Raw genomic sequence first — 19,533 nt, forward strand, 5'->3', positions numbered from 1 at the left:
GAAAGTCCATACACACAAGGTCCATTGGGCCAGAACTCTTCAGATGGCCCATGGGTGCTGCTCTGGTAGGCAGGGTCTTGCGTTGTACACACCGAGAACAACGGCGACAATGGTGTTCTACGGACTCTCGCAATTTGGGCCAGAAAAAGCGGTCTAGGACCAACCCAAAGGTCTTCTCTACACCGAGATGTCCATGTTCATCATGTAGGGACTTTAACACCATGTATTGCAAGTTCTTATGGAGGACTAGTTGTCGTCTATCTGGGTGGTTGTGGTATTGCACCACCCGATAGAGTAAGCAGTTATCGATTTCAAATTTTTCCACCTCCCGCATGAGCAAGGCAACCAAGTCGTTGGGAGCACGCTTCAGGAGGGCTGGATTCTTCTTTTCAACGGCTTGCCTAATGATACTAATTACAGGATCTCGTATTTGGTAGTCTACCAGATCTTTCCACCGTAGCACTTTGTCATGAATTATGTTCATCTCCTTTGGATCGCAGTAGGCAGCTGGGACAGCCTGCGACTGGCATCCCAGGGAATCCGCAACCCGCAATTCTGAGAAGGCCACTTGATCGTTGATGATGGCGGCAGTGGTACACATAGCTCGCACCCCTGGTCCTGGGAGTTCTTCCCATTCCTCATCATCTGGAGTAGCACTTAGCCCTGGTTGTCTGGATAGGGCGTCAGCCCCGACATTCAAGGGTCCCGGCTTATACTTCAGGGAGAATTGGTAATTGTTTAGAGCTGCCAGCCATCGGTGCCCTGCTGCATCCAATTTGGCCAAGGTATTGATGTACGTGAGGGGATTGTTATCTGTCCTTACCTCAAACGTAATATCGTAGAGGTAATCGTGGAGCTTTTCCGTGATCGCCCATTTGAGAGCCAGGAACTCTAACTTGTGGACAGGGTATTTCTGTTCACTGGGTGACAGACTGCGGCTGATATAGGCTACAGGCCGAAGGCCCTCAGGGTGCTTCTGGTGCAGGATGGCACCCAGTCCATTGAGACTGGCATCCACATGCAGAACGTATGGTTGTTCGGGATCAGCATACGCAAGCATCGGTCAGGCTTTTCTTCAACTTCAGGAAGGCCTGTTCACATTCAGGCGTCCATTTATCGCCAAACGGTTGACGGGCCGACGTGGCCTTCCTTCCTGTATCTTCGGGGTATATCTTCAAAAGATTGTTCAGGGGTTTAGCTCGACTAAAGTACCCTTCCACGGAGTGACGGTAATACCCGCAGAAACCCAGGAAGGATCACAGTTCCGTGACATTCTCGGGACGAGGCCAGTTCACAACCGCTTCTACTTTGGCTGGATTGGTGGCGATTCCTTGAGCGGACACGATGTGTCCCACGTAAGTCACCGAGGTGTGACAGAACCGACACTTGTCGAGGGACAATTTCAATCCTTCTTTCGCAAGACGGTCTATCACTTTAAGCAGTCTCTCTTCGTGCTCTTCCAGGGTCCTTCCGAAGACAATGATGTCGTCCAGGTAGACTAGACACTCCCGAGGGTTCATGTCCCCGACAGTCTTCTCCATCAGTCATTGGAAGGTAGCAGGGGCCCCACATATACCTTGGGGCATACGTGTAAATTGGTAGAATCCCAAGGGGCAGATGAAGGCTGTTTTCTCCTGATCCTCTGCATTCATGGGTACCTGATAGTACCCACATCGTAAATCGAGCACACTGAACCATTGGCTTCCGTTCAGAGCATTCAGGATCTCTTCAATGCGAGGAAGGTTGTACTGGTCCAGTATCGTACGATTGTTCAGGGTTCGATAGTCGACACACAGTCGTACGGATCTGTTCTTCTTCCTTACCACCACTATGGTAGTCGTAAGGACTCCGAGATTCCGTCAAAATCCCAGCGGTCTCCATTTCTTGCAAGACGTTCCTTACATCATCCAGACCTCTAGGGGCGATGCGACGAGAGCGTTCACGGAACGGAGTGGCGTCACTCAGTCTAATGGCATGTTGAGCGCTGCGACTGCACCCCACATCCATCTCACTCGTGGAGAACACAGTCCGTCGTTTATTCAACTGGGTTGTCAGCCGCTCTTTCCACTCAGTTGACAATGTCGACTCGCCGAAGTTGAAGTCCAGATCGACTAACCGCTCACCCACTGCCGCAGCATTCACCTGGGGCGTTGTTTTCACAGGGCTAACCGGATATATGCAACCCAGACTTTGTCCTGCATCAAGGTCAATCGGGAATGGGGAGATGTTCTGCACATATACGTAGGTTCGTAGAGGGATTTTAGTCGTTCACTCTCTCACTTCGGTTAGTACCCTATACCCTCTCTGAACCTCTTCCTCAGGGGTCCTCCAGAGAGAAAAGCTGATAGTTCTCATTTCGCTCGGGGTAACAGCACCAGATGGCCATACGTTGCTCTCCCCCTGGTAATATGGTCATCAGTCCGCGTTGACGATTGTAGAGATCCCTGTGACGCTCTAAGACATATACCCGGTTGCACTCCTCTCCTAGGACGGGATCTAGGAGCGAATTGGACAGCGGCAACTCATTGGTCTCTTTCATTTATGCCCTGATTACAGCTTGTACTATATCAGTATTCGTTCCCAAGATGATCGGATACTTGCACTGGTCTTGGGGCTCCGGGCATACCATTGCGGCTATATGCATGGGGTGTTTCTTGCCGGTGTTCAGTTGGAGTATTTCCAGTTGAACCCTTACAATCCCATCGATGGGGTAGTCTTCTTTACTTAAACCCCTCACCTTCATATGCTCGGCCGATCGCAGGGGGCAGTGTTTAAGGTGCTGGTCATAGAACTTGCAGTATATAATGGTCACTTCGGATCCGGTGTCCAGTAGGGCAGATGCATAGATCCCTTCCAGTACAACAGGCACGATGGCCAAGGGGCCTACTTGACTGTAAGCATCCTCTGGTAAGGTGTCATCACTGGGGCCGGAGTCAGGAGGAGCCTCTTCGGGTCCAGTAGGGGTTTCTGGATCAGACTCTGCAATTTGTACTCGGCAGACCATTGACCAGGCTGAATTTCCTCTATCGGGAGGTTTTTCCTCTGGGGGATCCTCCCTCTCCGGACAGTCGCTTGAGAAGTGGCCCTTCTTACCGCAGTTATAGCAAACGACTTTGCGGCGTTCAGGGCGAACCTTGTACGTGGAAGATGATCTCTCAGAGGTACGGCCCTTCCCGGCAGGCGACTTGTGAGTCACCTCCTCCTCCCGGCTGGGAGATTTCTTACCCTTTAGGGTTGAGGGGACAGGGGTGTCACTCTTGATGTGTTCCTAGGTCTTTTTGGAGTCATGTAAATGTAGCTGCACCTCATGTCTTCTGATATGACGCAACAATTCCATGTAGCTGGGTGGTACAGCAGCGATCGGGGCGGCCCGCATCACTATAGCTATGGGGTGGATAGGCAACGACCCCTTTAGTAGCTGTTTGAGTCGGTACCAGTCCACTTTGGTGACTGAAATTATGTTTTTGGACAGGAGGTTCCCCAGCGACAGCTGTAGTTTGCAGACGAAGGCAGACAAATCCTCTCCTTCTTTTTGGCGAAGGGCCTTGAACTGGGCCATCAGCTCATCCTCCTCGTCTTCTCGTGTGTAGGACTGAGTGAGCATTTCCACCAGTTCCTGTGCCGTAACTTCTCCTTCCACTTCACGATGCATCCGTACCAGTTGGGAGGCTGGGGCTCGGAGGCACTCAACCAGTCTCTGTCTTTTGCTGGCTTTAGAGAACGACCACTCCGCTATTACTTGGAGAGTATGTTCCCGCCATGTCTCAATCCCTTCTTCTCCTGAAGGTGTCGGTAGAATTCCAGAAAAGGCTTTTAGTTTCCGGTAGTTCTGTGTTTGAGACGAGATGGTTATAGCTTCTACTAGATTGGAGGCTGTCATATAGAAGGAAAGACCTCCACTAAGGGGCTGACTACTAGCTCCAGTTCCTACGCTAGGCATAGTTGGGAGACTGTCCGACCGTCTATCAGGAGTAGGCGAGGTGGGTGCGCTCCCTGCCCACCTGCTGACTCCTAAAACGCTCGGGGTGAAGGAGACCTTAGGGGGACCTACCCTGTGAGGAGTGCTGGTCACCCGGTGGGTCGTGTTTGGCCCAATACTGGTGGACGGTTCTTCGGGAGCCTGTGTGTCAGGATATATCATGAGACAGTCCTCTGCGGAGGGCTCGGGTAGATTTAATACATGGGGAACAGTCTCTAAGCATATGTCACGCATGGTGACCAGGATGTAGGTGGTCCCCCGGCCGTCAGCATCAAGTTTATAGTCTACCACCCGGGCGGTGGTCAATCCCGGGCAATTTCTTACTGGTGTGCACACCGCGAATAAGTCCGTGTCATTTGATACTCCCGCCACTGCAACTACGCGTCTTGGGGACATGCGGAGCGCTAAGGCCCAGTCATTTACTTCTTGCTTCGACGGCACGGACATTATGGAGTTTAAATCGGACAATTTGATATGGAATAGGGCACCCCAGGTAGAATCTCAGCAGCGCCTCCAAATGTAACAGGTTTTCCCCCACCCAATCGCATATAGTGTGTGTGTGCGGGGAACCTAATGTTACCAGGTGTGGTGCGTTATACCTGTCAGGCTCACAGGAGGCTTGAGCCTCCACTAGTGAGAGCCTGGGGTGAATCTCTGGAACATTCTGGGTTTCAGAGCCTCCACCTGTGTAGGGGTCTAGGAATGTAGAAGGGTGCTTACACAGGACCCACATATACAATAAGCACATACACGGAGATGTATATAACCACTTTACTGTAAATGCAGAATAATCACACACTTTATAATAATACTTCCCCTAGGGGTAACTCCACAGCATATAACACAGTCCAAAGTGTCTTTCACTCCACTAGGAGTGTACCTTACACCCACCACCGTGTACCCCCACACCGTGTCCACAGTTAACCCTTTTGTCCCGTGGTCAACGCTGCCACTATGTGAAAGTATAGATATATAGTTAGGTGATTCGTTGGTGCACTTATAAAAGGTACCTGCCGAGTGCTCCTGCACTTGGGCCAGCAATCAGCTTTGAAAAGGATCCGTCACTTGGTGATCCCATCTACGATCCGGTCCTTCCTTACACGAGGGTCCGCCAGGGGCGATCCCACCCTGGAGATAGTCTCTGTCTCTTTGGGCATAGGCTTGAGCCCAAGTCTCTTCTCGGGGAGCGCAGCGTCCGCTGGATCCCTAACTATCACTGATACTAATGTGACAGGGTCCCTAACCTAGGGCCTGTCCCTGTAGAACCACAAGCTGAGGGGCTCAGGACCTAACTGGGGCCTAGGGGGCTGCTGGCCTAATGCAGTGGGTCACAGACCCCCTGCACTCACCTCCTTCCCCTGGCTCTTCCTGGTCCTGACTGACTAGCGTGGTCCCCAGCGCGCGAAAAGTATCCAGTTCTCTGAGCAGGGGATTCGGCCACCCTATTGGCTCCCTGACTCCACTTGACCTAGCCCCTGTGCATCCTGGGGGCTGTAGTCTTCTTGGGAGCTATTCTCCCATTGGCCGCTTCGCGCGCACCTCGTCTGCGCATACGCAAAGCTCCCCTTGGGCCACCGGCTGCAGAGACTAACTGCGCATGCGCGAGCATTTACAATGGCGGCCCCCGCTATCCAGGTGCGCCGCAGAGCCTCCCGAGGCTCAGAACGCTCCCTGCTCCGGCCCCCACCTTTGGAAGCAGCCGCAGGTCCGTCGCTGGCTCCGACGGCACCCGCGACCGTGCTGCCACAAAGGAGGGGGGTCTCTGGGAGCCGCAGGGGACCGGGGCTACAGTAGGTATATACCCCAGGCTCTCCGTGGCAGAGGCTCAGGCTCCTGGAGCCAACAGGTATAAGGGCAGCACTGGTAGCTTCCTGTGTTCTAGGGGAAACAGGGCTACATGTATTTGCATAAAGTCACAGATAATAGTTCTATAAGATTGTATAGAATTGGCAATAAACTTCCCCTATGTAACCTGTCTTTTCAAGGTCCCATGAATGTTGTGTAATTATAGGAGCTGAATTTGAAGCAGGCAATACATTTGCATCAATGTCATCAGACAGAGAGTATGCACATGTTTTGCATGTTAGAATATGGCCCTGAGCTTGACTGCAGCAATTTTTCAAACTTGCAACCTTGTATTCTTGGCAGTGAAATTATTGTATTGTATATTTTGCCTGAGAGAAGCATATAGTCATTTCAAATCTGAGAGGAAAATAGATGTTGTTCCCAAGCTTTTAGAAAAACTAAAAGCTTATATTCTCCCCCCCCCGTCACCTGTCTCTCTCCCCCCTCACTCTTCCCCTTGCGTGCGTGCACACACTCACCCACACACACACACACTCTCCCACTTACTTACACACACATGCCCACTTACACACACTGACCTCCTGTCCGGATCGTTCATGAGTGAAGCTCTTGGAATGTGTCCCCTCCCTCCATGTTAGAGCGCGCGCCGAACGGAGCAGGCAGAGAGAAGGATAGCAGAGAGCTGCCGGCTGTGGCTGCTGCTGCTTAGCTTGGGTGCCGCCAGGTCACTGCTGGGTGGGGGTGCTGCCAGTCCTGGGATGGCTGGGAAAGTTGTCACGGCTCTCTCCCCCTGGCAGCCGCGGAACCCCTGAGGGGTGCTCGCGGATCCCCGGTTGGAAATCACTAGTCTAATTAGACATGGACCAAAGCAACTTTTAGTCTTGTGTGCACCTTCATGTCACCTTCTGCAATGCTTCTAGTACTATTGACTTTGGCTGTGGTTTAATTTAAAAAACAGTGGTGGACTTCTGTCAGATTAATTAGTGTGAAGTATAAATAAGTTTACACACTTAGGCCCTGCAAGCTCAAAATCAAAACGAAACCCGCTGCACATTATATATATACTGTATATAGTCAGGTATGGAGATTAGCACTCACGGTTTTGTTGCAGGAGGCAGATGCTTGTCCCATAGAGAGTATGTAGACATATGGAGACCAGGGGATCCTGATAGCCAAAAAGAGACAGCACACTGCAGGTATGGTATCAAAAAAGTGTATTCAGTAACACAAGGCCGCCAACGTTTCGGTCCTCCCAACGGGACCTTCCTCAGGGCAGTGGAAAAGCAACCTTTAAATAGCACACGGACATAGATGGAAGTGTAACAAAAGAAATGTATTAAGGTGAATAAAACAGGGGATAAAGTTAAAAGGTGAGGGGTCTCAACACTACCTGGACAATGTGGACCTGGAGGCAAGGGTCTAAATTAAGATCCAAAGCAAGACATGCACAGGACACAGGTGGCTTTGTCTAAGCACACCTGTGTGACAATCAACCTACACTGAGATCTTGTGACCACATAAAAAATTATTATACCATATAGTTAATACAATGGTTACATGTTGTGGGTACACAAGTTTTGAAGGTAACAGAGTGAAAAATACGTCACCGCTCAGTATGTAGATGTCACGGGCAGAAAGGTAGGCCAAAACTCCATGTCAGGTGGAAAAAGGTAGGGGCCCCCCTCAGCAAGACTCCCACTCCAACGCGTTTCGACGAGAAACTGTCTTCTTCGGGGAGTGGGGAGGGGAGAAATGAGCTAGCATTTATAGTGAAATCATAACAACAAAAATCGCGCCAAAAAAATCAAGAATTGCAAGCAGCTGTAGGAGAAAGAAGTATCTGCAAATATGGCAGCGTCATAGGGTCTGTTATGTGAGGATTGCGCATCTCATTGGACTATTTTCATCACATGGGCACACTCTGGTCAGCCCCTATGTAAATTTAGTGATGACGCGTGTGACGTCATCGCGTTACGAGCGTCATAGCGCATGGCCGTCAAAGCACCTCCCACTGAAGCCTGAAGCAGCCGAAAGTAAGGGAGAGAATGGCAGAAGTTACCATTTGCAAGAGACTGCCTATAATGTCCTTGCTTGCCAGATCTAGGGGAAATGCGCATGACGTCATCACGTTTTGCGACTCATTACATGCGGTTGTCATGGCAACCGTGTAAAAACATAGGGGCTGACCAGAGTGTGCCCATGTGATGAAAATAGTCCAATGAGATGCGTAATCCTCACACAACAGACCCTATGACGCTGCCATGTTTGCAGATACTTCTTTCTCCTACAGCTGCTTGCAATTCTTGATTTTTTGGCGCGATTTTTGTTGTTATGATTTCACTATAAATGCTAGCTCATTTCTCCCCTCACCACTCCCCGAAGAAGACAGTTTCTCGTCGAAACGCGTTGGAGTGGGAGTCTTGCTGAGTGGGCCCCTACCTTTTTCCACCTGACATGGAGTGTTGACCTACCTTTCTGCCCGTGACATCTACATACTGAGCGGTGACGTATTTTTCACTCTGTTACCTTCACAACTTGTGTACCCACAACATGTAACCATTGTATTAACTATATGGTATAATAATTTTTTATGTGGTCACAAGATCTCTGTGTAGGTTGATTGTCACACAGGTGTGCTTAGACAAAGCCACCTGTGTCCTGTGCATGTCTTGCTTTGGATCTTAATTTAGACCCTTGCCTCCAGGTCCACATTGTCCAGGTAGTGTTGAGCCCCCCTCACCTTTTAACTTTATCCCCTGTTTTATTCACCTTAATAAATTTATTTTGTTACACTTCCATCTATGTCTGTGTGCTATTTAAAGGTTGCTTTTCCTCTGTTGTTTTCATATCCATTTAACCTTTAGCACCACTGTTAAGTCTTACTATATATGACTCATTTACAGGTGTTTTGGACACAATTTATTTAAGTGTAGAGCAATATTTATGTGTGTCACAATATATATATATATATATATATATATACAGTGTTCGACAAACCTATACATTTGCTCGCCCCAGGCGAGTGGATTTAACCCCCGGGCGAGTAAATATTGGCCCAAGCAGCAAACATTTGGTACTAGGTGGCGAGTAGATTTTTTTGTGTGGCGAGTAGATTTTTTGGTGATTTGTCAACCACTGTATATATATATATATATATATATATATATATATATATATATATATATATATATATAAATATAGCCTGGAGCTCCCGTGGCTCCTGGAGGCCCCCCTCCCCTGGTGCAGCTCGATCGCGGGTGCTGAAAAACCCGACGGCTGCTTCCAAGGGTGGGGGCTGGAGCAGGGAGCAGCGCGGCTTCTCCTGCCTGCGGCCGGTTGCCGGGGACGCGATCGGGCCGTTGCTAAGGCCGCGATCGCGTCTCTATGGTCCCGGCGGCCGCAGAGCAGGGCGCCGCCATTGAGGACCGTCTTGCGCATGCGCAGTTGTAGCGTTAGCGCGAAAGGCCCCCAGATAGCTCGCGCGAGAGCAGGGAGAGATCAGGACAGTGTAGGGAGAGCCCCAGAGCCCGGGAAAGCTTGCGCACGCGCAGGGCAGGGGACAGAAAGCCCGCGAACCCCTAGCCTACCAGGGAAGGCTCTGAGCTGGGACTACATATCCCATGAGCCTCTGTATGCCCCTTGTGACACCAGGGAGCCAATAGGGCTTAGGGAGCTCCTGGGGAAATGGATACATTTGGCGGGCTGGAGCTACGTGGCAGTCAGGAAGAGTCAGAGACCGGAGCAGCCCAGGGAAGGAGGTAGGGTACAGGAGTCAGGGACTCCCTGTACTAGGCCAGCACCCCCAGGGCCAGTAAGGTGAGTGTTGCCAGGGGCAGCCCTCAGGTTAGGGACCCTGCCACTTACATTAGTGGGAGCTGGGAAAGAAAGGTTACAGAGAGTTGGAGTCAGGGAGCTGTGAGGGAAGGAAGGGTGCGGGGAGCGAGTGCAGCTCCTGCCCCATATAGGTACCTACACCCCAGGTAGGCCCCAAATCCCCACTAGTTTAGTGGGTAAGTGCTGAGGGAGGCCCAAGATAGGGACGCTGCCCTTAGTGTAGAGTGCTGCCTTGTCAGAGTCACGGCTGTTAGTGCTGTGAGGTCTGACAGGCAGGCACCTTGTTGCGCAGCACGTTGGCTGCAGCATCCAGTGAGCTACAGCTTGCTGCTGTAGGCGCTGGGACTCGTTAGGTCTTAGTAAGTACAGTCAAGTCTGGGAAGAGTTAGGGGAGTGGGGCAGGTTATTAACCCCGGTAGGCCTCTAGGAGTTTTCCCCAAAGCCACTTTAGGTTGCGGTACCACAGGGACAGGCCCTAGGTTAGGGTTCCTGTCACGTTAGTACCAAGTGTTAGTTAGGGACTCAGCGGACGCTGCGGTTCCTGTAAAGCGGTTCGGACCCACGTTGGGGTCCGCAGAGACTATTCCAGAGGAAGTTCGGTTGGAGGATCAGACGGATTCATCACACGTCTGACCCTTTGCGAAGCCAGTTGCTGATCCGAGTACCGGAGTGCTCGGCAGGTACCATACAGTCATAAGTGCACCAACGGGCCCCTTAGTGTAACTGTGACTGCGCAGTCACCCACGTTCTCTCCAAGAGTGCGGGACATTGGGTGGGATTCTCGGGACACTGGGTGAGATCACCTGGTGTTGGGGAAGCGTCCTGCGCGACGCCGTAGGTGTCTCCTCTAGAGAGGGACACAGGTTATATAAAGGTATTGCGTGATATGTTATATTGCTTGTTAGTAAAGCCATTAGTTATTATACCCCACTGTGTATGTGATTATTAGTGATTGTCCTGCGAGGAACCACTCCCCCTCTGGCGGGAGCCATCGCAGGTGGAGGCGCTGCATCGTGTAAGTGATCACCCCTAGTATTGTGTTATGTCCCAGGTTCCCCATGGCGGAAGCTCAGCCCTCCTGTGAGCCAACAGGTAATGCACCACACCTATGGTAACACCGTATGTTCCTTGCACCCACATCAGATCTGCGATTGGGGGGGGGAATATCCGTTACATATATATATATATATGTATATATGTATCAGTAGGAGTGCTGTTGGGTAGTGAGTGACACAATATGTCATACGGTATTATACAACAAAAGACGAAGAAGCCCAACTGATACATCCAATATGACAAATGATTAAGTTAAATACAATCAGTTGTTCTTCTTATAAGTAAGGGTCATTAGTTCATCCTTTGGCCAAAGCCTTATAAGCAAGTAAGCATGTCAAGGTTAACCCTTTCTGCCTGCAAATGTTCTCTTGACCTCTCTGTGTTTTTAAATGTTGGTTGGAAACAACTCTAGGGAGGTTTTATGACCCCCTACTCCTTGGTTTTAAGCTCATTCATCACACTTCAATTCACAGGTCCTGTTATATACTTGTGAATTACCAGTGTAGCACTGTTTCCCCCTGAACACAGAAGCTACTGATGCTGCTCTTAAACCTGTAGGCTTACAGGGCCTGCGCCTACCCTACTGGGAGCCTGGGGTATACGTATTGTCTTATGCAGCGCCTCCACCGGCGGGGGATCCCAGCATAGTGGGAGAAGCCCCTCACCGGAACCGATATACACAATAATACACACCTTTATATAAATGGTATTTACTGAACTCACATTATTCATGCATCATCATCATAACATAGCTAGCAGATTAGCACCCCACAATAACACCTCCCGGGTTGGAAACCCCAAAGTACTGGAGTGCCTGGGCACTTAACCCCTGAGTGTCCACAAGCAAGTCCCTCCCCAAAGAGTGTGCGTGGGATAGCGCGCTTCCCTGTGTGTTGGGACCCGTTGGTGCACTTGTTAATACCTCCATGGTCTCAGTCCAGACCAGGACAACAATGGAGATCAACAGCGTGGTTCCGTGCTGCAATCTGCTGCTCCTCTCCCGGGTGGATCCTTAGGCGGATGCCTCTGGAGGGGTCTCCCGGTTGGAGTGTACCCTTGTAAATAGTCTCTGTCAAGCAGTCTGGGCAGGCTCCTCTGCAACAGGCTGCACTTTTTTCAGGCAATGTCCTGCAGCATATCTCACACTATTGCTACAGTGAAAGGGTCCCTATCTGAGGCCTTTCCCAACAGCACTCATTACACACACTATCTACTGGGAGTCAGGGGATCTAACTGGAACCTTGGGGCATCTGGCCTAGTCCATGAGAGCACTGCTCCCTGGACACTACCTGCACCATCTCTGTCCGGATCCTGACTGCCCCTTCCTGTCCCAGCATGTAATACTCATTCCTTTCCCTTTCCAGGGGAATCAGCCGTCTAATTGGCTCTCTGGCATCAGGTGGTACTCAGTCCCTTAGCACTATGGGGCTTGTAGTCCCCGCGAGGACTATACTGCATTGGGGCTGCGTGCGCATAGTGTCCTGCGCCAGCGCGACTCTTAATGGCCGCCGACTGTCCTCTGCACATGCATGAACTTCCGGGAGTGTGCGCGCAACTAACAATGGCGAAGGGAGCCGCAGGGAAGCCCGTCGCCCTGCCTGCAATACCCCCTACAGCAGCGGAGGTAAGGGGGTGAAACCGGGTGACCAGGGAATCTAAGGGGACACCTGGCTACACCAGTATATTGATGGACTTCTTCCTCCATCAGAGAGGTATTGTAAAGAGAACATTTGCCGGTAGAGAACGACTCGCAGGAAGGGTTATCTTGACATGGTTGCTGGCTTATAACGCTTTGTCCAAAGGATTAACTAATGACTCTTAATTAATATTTTGTCATATTGGATGTAGCATTGGGACTTCTTTGTCTTTTGTTGTATAAATAAGTGTGGTACATTTCTCTGCTGCTCGTGCAACATCCTTCTATTGACGTTTTTAGCGAACAATGCTCTTTTCCTACATTTAATATGTACTTAAATGTGATTGGTCCCTGTTGTTGGAGGTTAGAGGGTTAATCCTTGTAAGGCCCCTAGATAAACGTTAGAAGTTAGTCAGGATGTAAATGTTGCAAAGTGTTTAGGTAGGTGCTTGGCCACTCCTTGCTTCCAAAATATGCAACAGGCAATCGTTACATTTGTTAATTAAAAGACCAGTTCCTCTTTTTTTTATAGCCCACATCTTACAGAGTGGGAACCTGGTTCCCGAGATACTTACCGGTGACGTTACTCAGTTTACATCTTCCTCAGGGGAAACAAAATGGCTGCAGCTATTGGGCCAATAGGAAGCTTCAATATCATGTGTTGAGACTTCCTATTGGATGGTCATATAAATACCCTGTAAAAACTGGAAAGTAATACCAATAATTTCACCAGTAACTATCCCAGTAAACCGCAGAAAACAAAAACCTGTAAAATACGTAATATATATTGTGATGGTAGGGGTAAATGTGACTGTTTTTAATAATGGTCAAGCCTGCCATTACCCCTACCTGTCAGTATTACATCTGTATTATGTTTCTATATATACCTGTATTGTAAGCCTGGTTCCGGCACTTCAGGAACCAGGGGTTAATGTTATGTTCAGCTGAAATGTTGAAAAGTGGTCTGTGATCTTTCCAAGTAACTCTTTATAACTGTGTTTGTTGTTGCATTTCCACTCAACAATCAAGGTCTGGGTCATATTGCAAACACCTGGGGGAAGGGGGGTCCATTGCTAGATCAGATAATATTATCTCGGCTTTAGCTGTGAGTTCAGAGCTCTTTAGTTTTGGCAGCTGGGAAGAAGCTGTAAGTAACTGAGAGAAGCTGCAGAGGACACAGCAGGAAGAAAGAACAGGACAAATCTATTCAGGGATGTCCCTGCACCCAGATCTATAGGGTCACCCCAGTTTCCCAGTTGTAAGTGCATGTGTTGATTTACTATAAATACTTGTGAATATTTATTTTTCCAATAAATTAATTTGATAAACTCTGTGTTTGTCTGGTGAATTGATCCCTGGTGTGATAGTCCTGGTCTCCCATATGTATGGAGGTAAATTAGGGTGGATTGGGCCTTTAATATATATATATTTTTTATAACTTAGATTTTTATTGGTTTTCAAAACATGGCAGGAATACAGCATACAACCATTGTTGTCACGAAAGTACCAATATCTAACATATACAACATCTTAATCCGCAAGAAAGGAAAAAAAATAAAAGAAAAGAAACAATCAAAAATGTAACTTGAAGGGAAACGGGAAAGGGAGAGGAGGAGGAGGGGAGGGGGGTAAGAGGGGGGAAGGGTCCGCTCTCTCCTCGTGATATTTTCCTTTGACTTGTTCTCCAGTATGTGTTTAATTGAAGAAATATGTCAGCTAATCCTGTGTAGGACAGGGTTAGTTCTGCCTCCTGTATGTCAGGATTGCCTAGACCTCCTGCCTAGCCATAGCTTCCTTGTCCACTGGGTGTGCTGCTGTCTTCTGTTGGCTCTGGGTTCCTCTGTCTGTCTGTCTTCTTGTTGCTCCTGTCTCTGTCCTTTATAGCTTGCTTCCTGTCTGTTGCTTTTGCCTTTGCTTGCTAGTCAGACTCCTGCAGTATGCTCATGCCTGTCTTTGATCCTGACCTGTTTCCTGTACCTGTACCTGTATTTGAGTCTGCTCACAGTAAAAGCCCTTGCTAGTAATCTGGCTTGTCCCTGGTTATTCCTGCTCCCCGGTCTCAGTCCCTGCTCCCTGTTCTTAGTCCCTGTCCTGCCCCGCCTGTCCTGTTCCAGTCTCCTCGTTGCCGACCTCTGCTTGTACCTAACTTCGCTGCCTGCCGCCTGCCTCGGACCCCTGCTTGTACCTGACTTCGCTGCCTGCCGCCTGCCTTGGACCTCTGCTTGTGACCCCTACTACGCTCGTGCTGTTCCGGCCACCGAGATCCTACCCGCCACAGGAGTCTCCCGTGACAGAAAGCAAAGGCCACTTCTGGATCTTGCTGGAACAGATTCTTCTTCTTCCTGCACCCTTTCCTGCCTGCTGCAGCTGACCACATCCGCAAGGTTGAAGATAAGTACTTTCGTTTCTTTTTTGGAGATCCCAGTTGGGACCCTGAAGGTTTTGTTGCTGCAAAGGTTTCTGCTGGGTTTTTTGTGCCACTTTCTCCCTGAGAAGAATTCCCTATTACAAAAAAGACCCTTCCCTGCAGTACCTGTTTTTGCCATTTTGAGACTTTCATTACCTGGACAAGAATTGTCTCTGCATTGTGGGTGGGCCACTGCAGATTTTCAGACTCACATTTCTATTTAGGACGGTTACCTTGATTTACTGCTGTTCACAGGGTCTTCATTTCAAAAGACAAAAGTGCTCCCATTATTTTGTTGCTGCATGCTTTGATTTTCTTGCATCTATAGTTTTTCATATGATTGGTTCTAAGGTTTCAGGTTTACCTGCAAGTTCCCCTAAAGTTTGTTTCTCTGCAACATATGATATCCCTACGCCTGATATCAAAGGTTTCAGATTTGACTGCAGGGTTCTCTGTCTGATATTCCTATGTCAAAAGTTTCAGATCTAACTACAAGTTTACTCTGGATTAGTTTCCTGCTGTCTATGATATTTCTATGCCTGATATCAAAAGTTTCAGATTCAACTGCAGGTTTTCTTTGTCTATATGATATCCCTACGCCTGATGCATAAAGATTTAGATGTAACTGCAGGTTTTCTCTGTCTGTCTGATATCCCTACGCCTGATATCAAAGGTTTCAGATTTGACTGCAGGGTTCTCTATCTGATATTCCTATGTTCAATGTCAAAAGTTTCAGATCTAACTATAAGTTTTCTCTGTATTAGTTTCCTGCTGTCTATGATATTTCTATGCCTGATATCAAAAGTTTCAGATTCAACTGCAGGTTTTCTTTGTCTATATGATATCCCTACGCCTGATGCATAAGGATTTAGATGTAACTGCAGGTTTTCTCTGTCTGTATGATATCCCTATGCCTAATGCCTAAAGATTCAGACATAACTGCAGGTTTCTCTGTCTATGTTTTTTCCTTGCATTTATAATCTCTGTGACTGATGTTAAAGTCTTTAAGGGTCAGCTCTCCTATCTTGTGTCTCTCTGTGTCTAATATTCCTGTTGTTCATTCTAATGCTTCTGTTTTAAAAACACATTTCCTCTTTACTGGTGTCTTGGGAAGTGTGGTTTAATTATGGCTCCCACTCAAACAGTCTTGAGCAGTAAATGTGAACACAGTACCACTGATTCTTCAGAACTTCTCAAAGCAAGGAAGAAGAAGAAGAAGAAGAAGAAGAAGGGAGGCATTACTGTGGAAGTTGCAGAAGGAATTAAGAATGAAAATTTAACCTCAGAGTCTGCATTTGATGAAAGAGATATGCTGCAGCTTAAGGCAACTCACAGACGTAGCCCAAGAATAGTGGAAGAGAAGAAAGATGCTCCTACTCAGACGCTTCAAGCTGCACAGAAAGCGATTGATTGTCTTTATGAACGTTTAGATAAGGAGCAAGAGGCCAAGATTGCACTACAAAGCTGTCTATCTTCAGCAATTGCTAAGTGTGTTCTCCAGGAGAAAGAAAGAGAGCAGTTGGAGAGGGACAGGGTAATCCTGTCAAGTAAGCTGGAGAAGGCCTATGCTGATAATGCGCAGTACCAGAATTTCATGGCTCAAGTTGGCGCAAAACTGGAAGCCTCTGAGGAGAAGAATTGCCACTTCAACATAGAACTACGTTCTTTGAGAGAGATCTTCGAAGGATTAAATAGAAGTTTTGAAATGGTAACCCAGAAGTGCAAGAATCTCTGTGTCCAGGTCAGTGAAGGAGATAAGAAACTCCATGAATTAGGAGAGGAGAAGAAGCAGTTGGCCCAGGAAAAGTTGGATATGCAGACAGCACTGCAGAATGCAGAGAGAGTGCTGCAAGAGGAACGTGTCTCCCTGGAGCGGCGCACTCAGGCAGAGAATATGCTGCAGAGTCAGCTGCGAGAACTACGTGCACATCTGCAGGACGCCAAGGAGAGATGGGTGAATGCTGAAGAGAGACAGCGAGTATTGCAGGAGGAAAGTTTCCAGACTGCCTACAAGATAAAGATGCTGGAAGAGTATTTGAGTACCCAGTGTGTCCCCAAAGAACAGCATGAGGAGCTGAAGGTCACACTGAGCATAACCAGAGCCTCGCTGGAGGAGGAGAGGTCTGGGAGAGCACGGCCCGGTTCTGCCTCCAGCAGAAAGTCTCTTTCAGACTCTGGTTCCACAGAGACATCCCCTCTCAGTCCTCCTGGAGACGTGGGGGAAGTGGGCGACCTGAAGGAGTTTGTTCTGCGCCCCGCGCCACGCGGTGTCACCGTCAGATGTCGGATCAGCCGAGACAAGAAAGTGATGGACCGAGGACTGTACCCCACCTACTACATGCACCTGGAGCGGGACGAAAACCACAAGCTCTTTCTTCTCGCTGGGAGGAAGAGAAAGAAGAGTAAAACGTCCAACTACTTGATATCTATTGATCCGACCGACATGTCCCGGGAGGCGGGCAGCTTTACTGGCAAACTCCGATCCAACCTAATGGGGACCAAGTTTACAGTGTTTGACCGCGGTGTTAGCCCAGCCAGGGCTCAGGGACAGTCAGAGAATGCAGCGTCCCGGCAAGAACTGGCGGCTATTTGCTATGAAACTAACGTCCTCGGGTTTAAGGGTCCCCGGAAGATGGCGGTTCTCATTCCCGGAAAGAATTTCAATCACGAGCGCATCCCTTTCCAGCCACACAATGATTCGGAGAGCCTGCTGTCTAAATGGCAGAACAAGTGTCAGGAGAACATCATCGAGCTGCACAATAAGGCCCCCGTGTGGAATGATGACACTCAGTCTTACGTGTTCAACTTCCACGGGCGTGTCACACACGCATCTGTGAAGAACTTCCAGATTGTGCACGACAATGATCTGGAGTACCCTCTGCCCACTGATAAGCCACCAGAGGTGGGTCACCTTGAGTCGCCGTTTCATCAAGGCCTCCGGGAAGAGCCTGGAGGATCGTCCGGAGAACGCTCCTGAGAGGGGGGAGTAATGTCAGGATTGCCTAGACCTCCTGCCTAGCCATAGCTTCCTTGTCCACTGGGTGTGCTGCTGTCTTCTGTTGGCTCTGGGTTCCTCTGTCTGTCTGTCTTCTTGTTGCTCCTGTCTCTGTCCTTTATAGCTTGCTTCCTGTCTGTTGCTTTTGCCTTTGCTTGCTAGTCAGACTCCTGCAGTATGCTCATGCCTGTCTTTGATCCTGACCTGTTTCCTGTACCTGTACCTGTATTTGAGTCTGCTCACAGTAAAAGCCCTTGCAAGTAATCTGGCTTGTCCCTGGTTATTCCTGCTCCCCGGTCTCAGTCCCTGCTCCCTGTTCTTAGTCCCTGTCCTGCCCCGCCTGTCCTGTTCCAGTCTCCTCGTTGCCGACCTCTGCTTGTACCTAACTTCGCTGCCTGCCGCCTGCCTCGGACCCCTGCTTGTACCTGACTTCGCTGCCTGCCGCCTGCCTTGGACCTCTGCTTGTGACCCCTACTACGCTCGTGCTGTTCCGGCCACCGAGATCCTACCCGCCACAGGAGTCTCCCGTGACACTGTAGGTCCATGGAGGTTTGAAGTGATTTGCTTCACATCATCATTAGAGGAGAATGCATCTAGAACTATCAAAGCGGTATTGTGGATATCTCAACCCCTGGGATATCTGTCTGGGCCAACCATGGCGTCCAGACTTTTAGAACATTTTCGCCAGTGTCGTTGACCAAGCTCGTCGATTTTTCCATCTGGCACACAAACCAAATTCTGTTCTGAATTTTGGGGATTGAAGGAATCTCATTTTGTTTCCATAATGCTGCGATCTCGCACCTCGTTGCTGTTGCGAAATGAGCAACTAGTTTAAGTTCTACTTTGGCTAGGCCCTGTACTGATCTGTTTAGGAAAAAGAGCCACGGCTCTAGGGGGATTGTGAGGCCAAAAAGCTGCCGTAACAATCTGGGTCCATTCGTCCATTTCTAAGACCTCTCCTAAGACAGCTTCCCATTTCGTCATACTGTATATCCTAATTTTTGGGTCACTTTAGGGCTAGAACCGACTACTTCCTTATACATTTGCGATGTGATTCCGTGTGTGTCAGTCCCTATAAGACAGAGCTTTTCGAATGTAGTCAATGGGGGTGGGGGTTGTGTTATAGAAAGCCCTGATCTGGAGGTATCTATAAAACTCCGATTGAGGGATATCTTTGTCAGATTTAATTTGTTCAAATTATTTAATTTTGTTATTACCCTCCAGATCTCTAAGTATATTCATACCACTTTTTTTTTCTAAATTCAAAAGTTGACACTATCCATACCAGGAGCAAGGTTTGGGTTTCCACACAATGGGGTCATCAGTTTATTTTTAGTAGTTAAACCGCATTTAAATTTAGTTGCCTCCCAAATTGATAGAGAATTGGTCATTAAACATAACGGCGAGTTTATAGCTTTCCTGGCTATTTTTGGGCTCCAAATTAGGTTGTTTAACTCCAATGGGGGCAAACTTCACTCTCCAATGCTACCCATCTTTTCAATTCTGGGTTAGTCTGCCATTGAGAGATTTGGCATTATTAAGCCCCTTTATAATACGATATCAGGCAAGGTACCGCCAGTCCGCCTTCTGCTTTTTGTTTCAGAAGGGTTTGTTTTCTAACTCTTGCGTTTTTGCCTCCCCATTTGGAGATAGCAGACTGAAGTGAGAGTATTTCTTTCAGTCTCAGTAGCACTGTTAATGTTTGGAATAAATATAATATACATGGGAGGAAGTTAATTTTTACACTATAAATGTTGCCAATCCAAGATATGTTGAATTTGAACCACCATCTAATATCCTCCCTTAAGGACTGAATTATC

At 48.6% G+C, this 19,533-nt stretch overlaps 1 protein-coding gene across 1 annotated transcript; it reads left to right on the plus strand.

Annotated features, from left to right (window-relative positions):
- The first annotated feature begins 14,760 nt into the window (after positions 1–14,760).
- Positions 14,761–17,965, plus strand: LOC142495277 (uncharacterized). The gene has a single exon (XM_075600519.1). The coding sequence runs from the start codon at positions 15,845–15,847 to the stop codon at positions 17,693–17,695; it is 1,851 nt and encodes a 616-aa protein (XP_075456634.1). The 5' UTR covers positions 14,761–15,844; the 3' UTR covers positions 17,696–17,965.
- The last annotated feature ends 1,568 nt before the right edge of the window (positions 17,966–19,533 follow it).

Source organism: Ascaphus truei, chromosome 5, assembly GCF_040206685.1.
Source record: "Ascaphus truei isolate aAscTru1 chromosome 5, aAscTru1.hap1, whole genome shotgun sequence".
NCBI classification, from domain to species: Eukaryota; Metazoa; Chordata; class Amphibia; order Anura; family Ascaphidae; genus Ascaphus; species Ascaphus truei.

Coding starts and splice junctions, on each gene's coding strand:
- LOC142495277 (XM_075600519.1), top strand. CDS start 15,845: ATGGCTCCCACTCAAACAGTCTTGAGCAGTAAATGTGAACACAGTACC.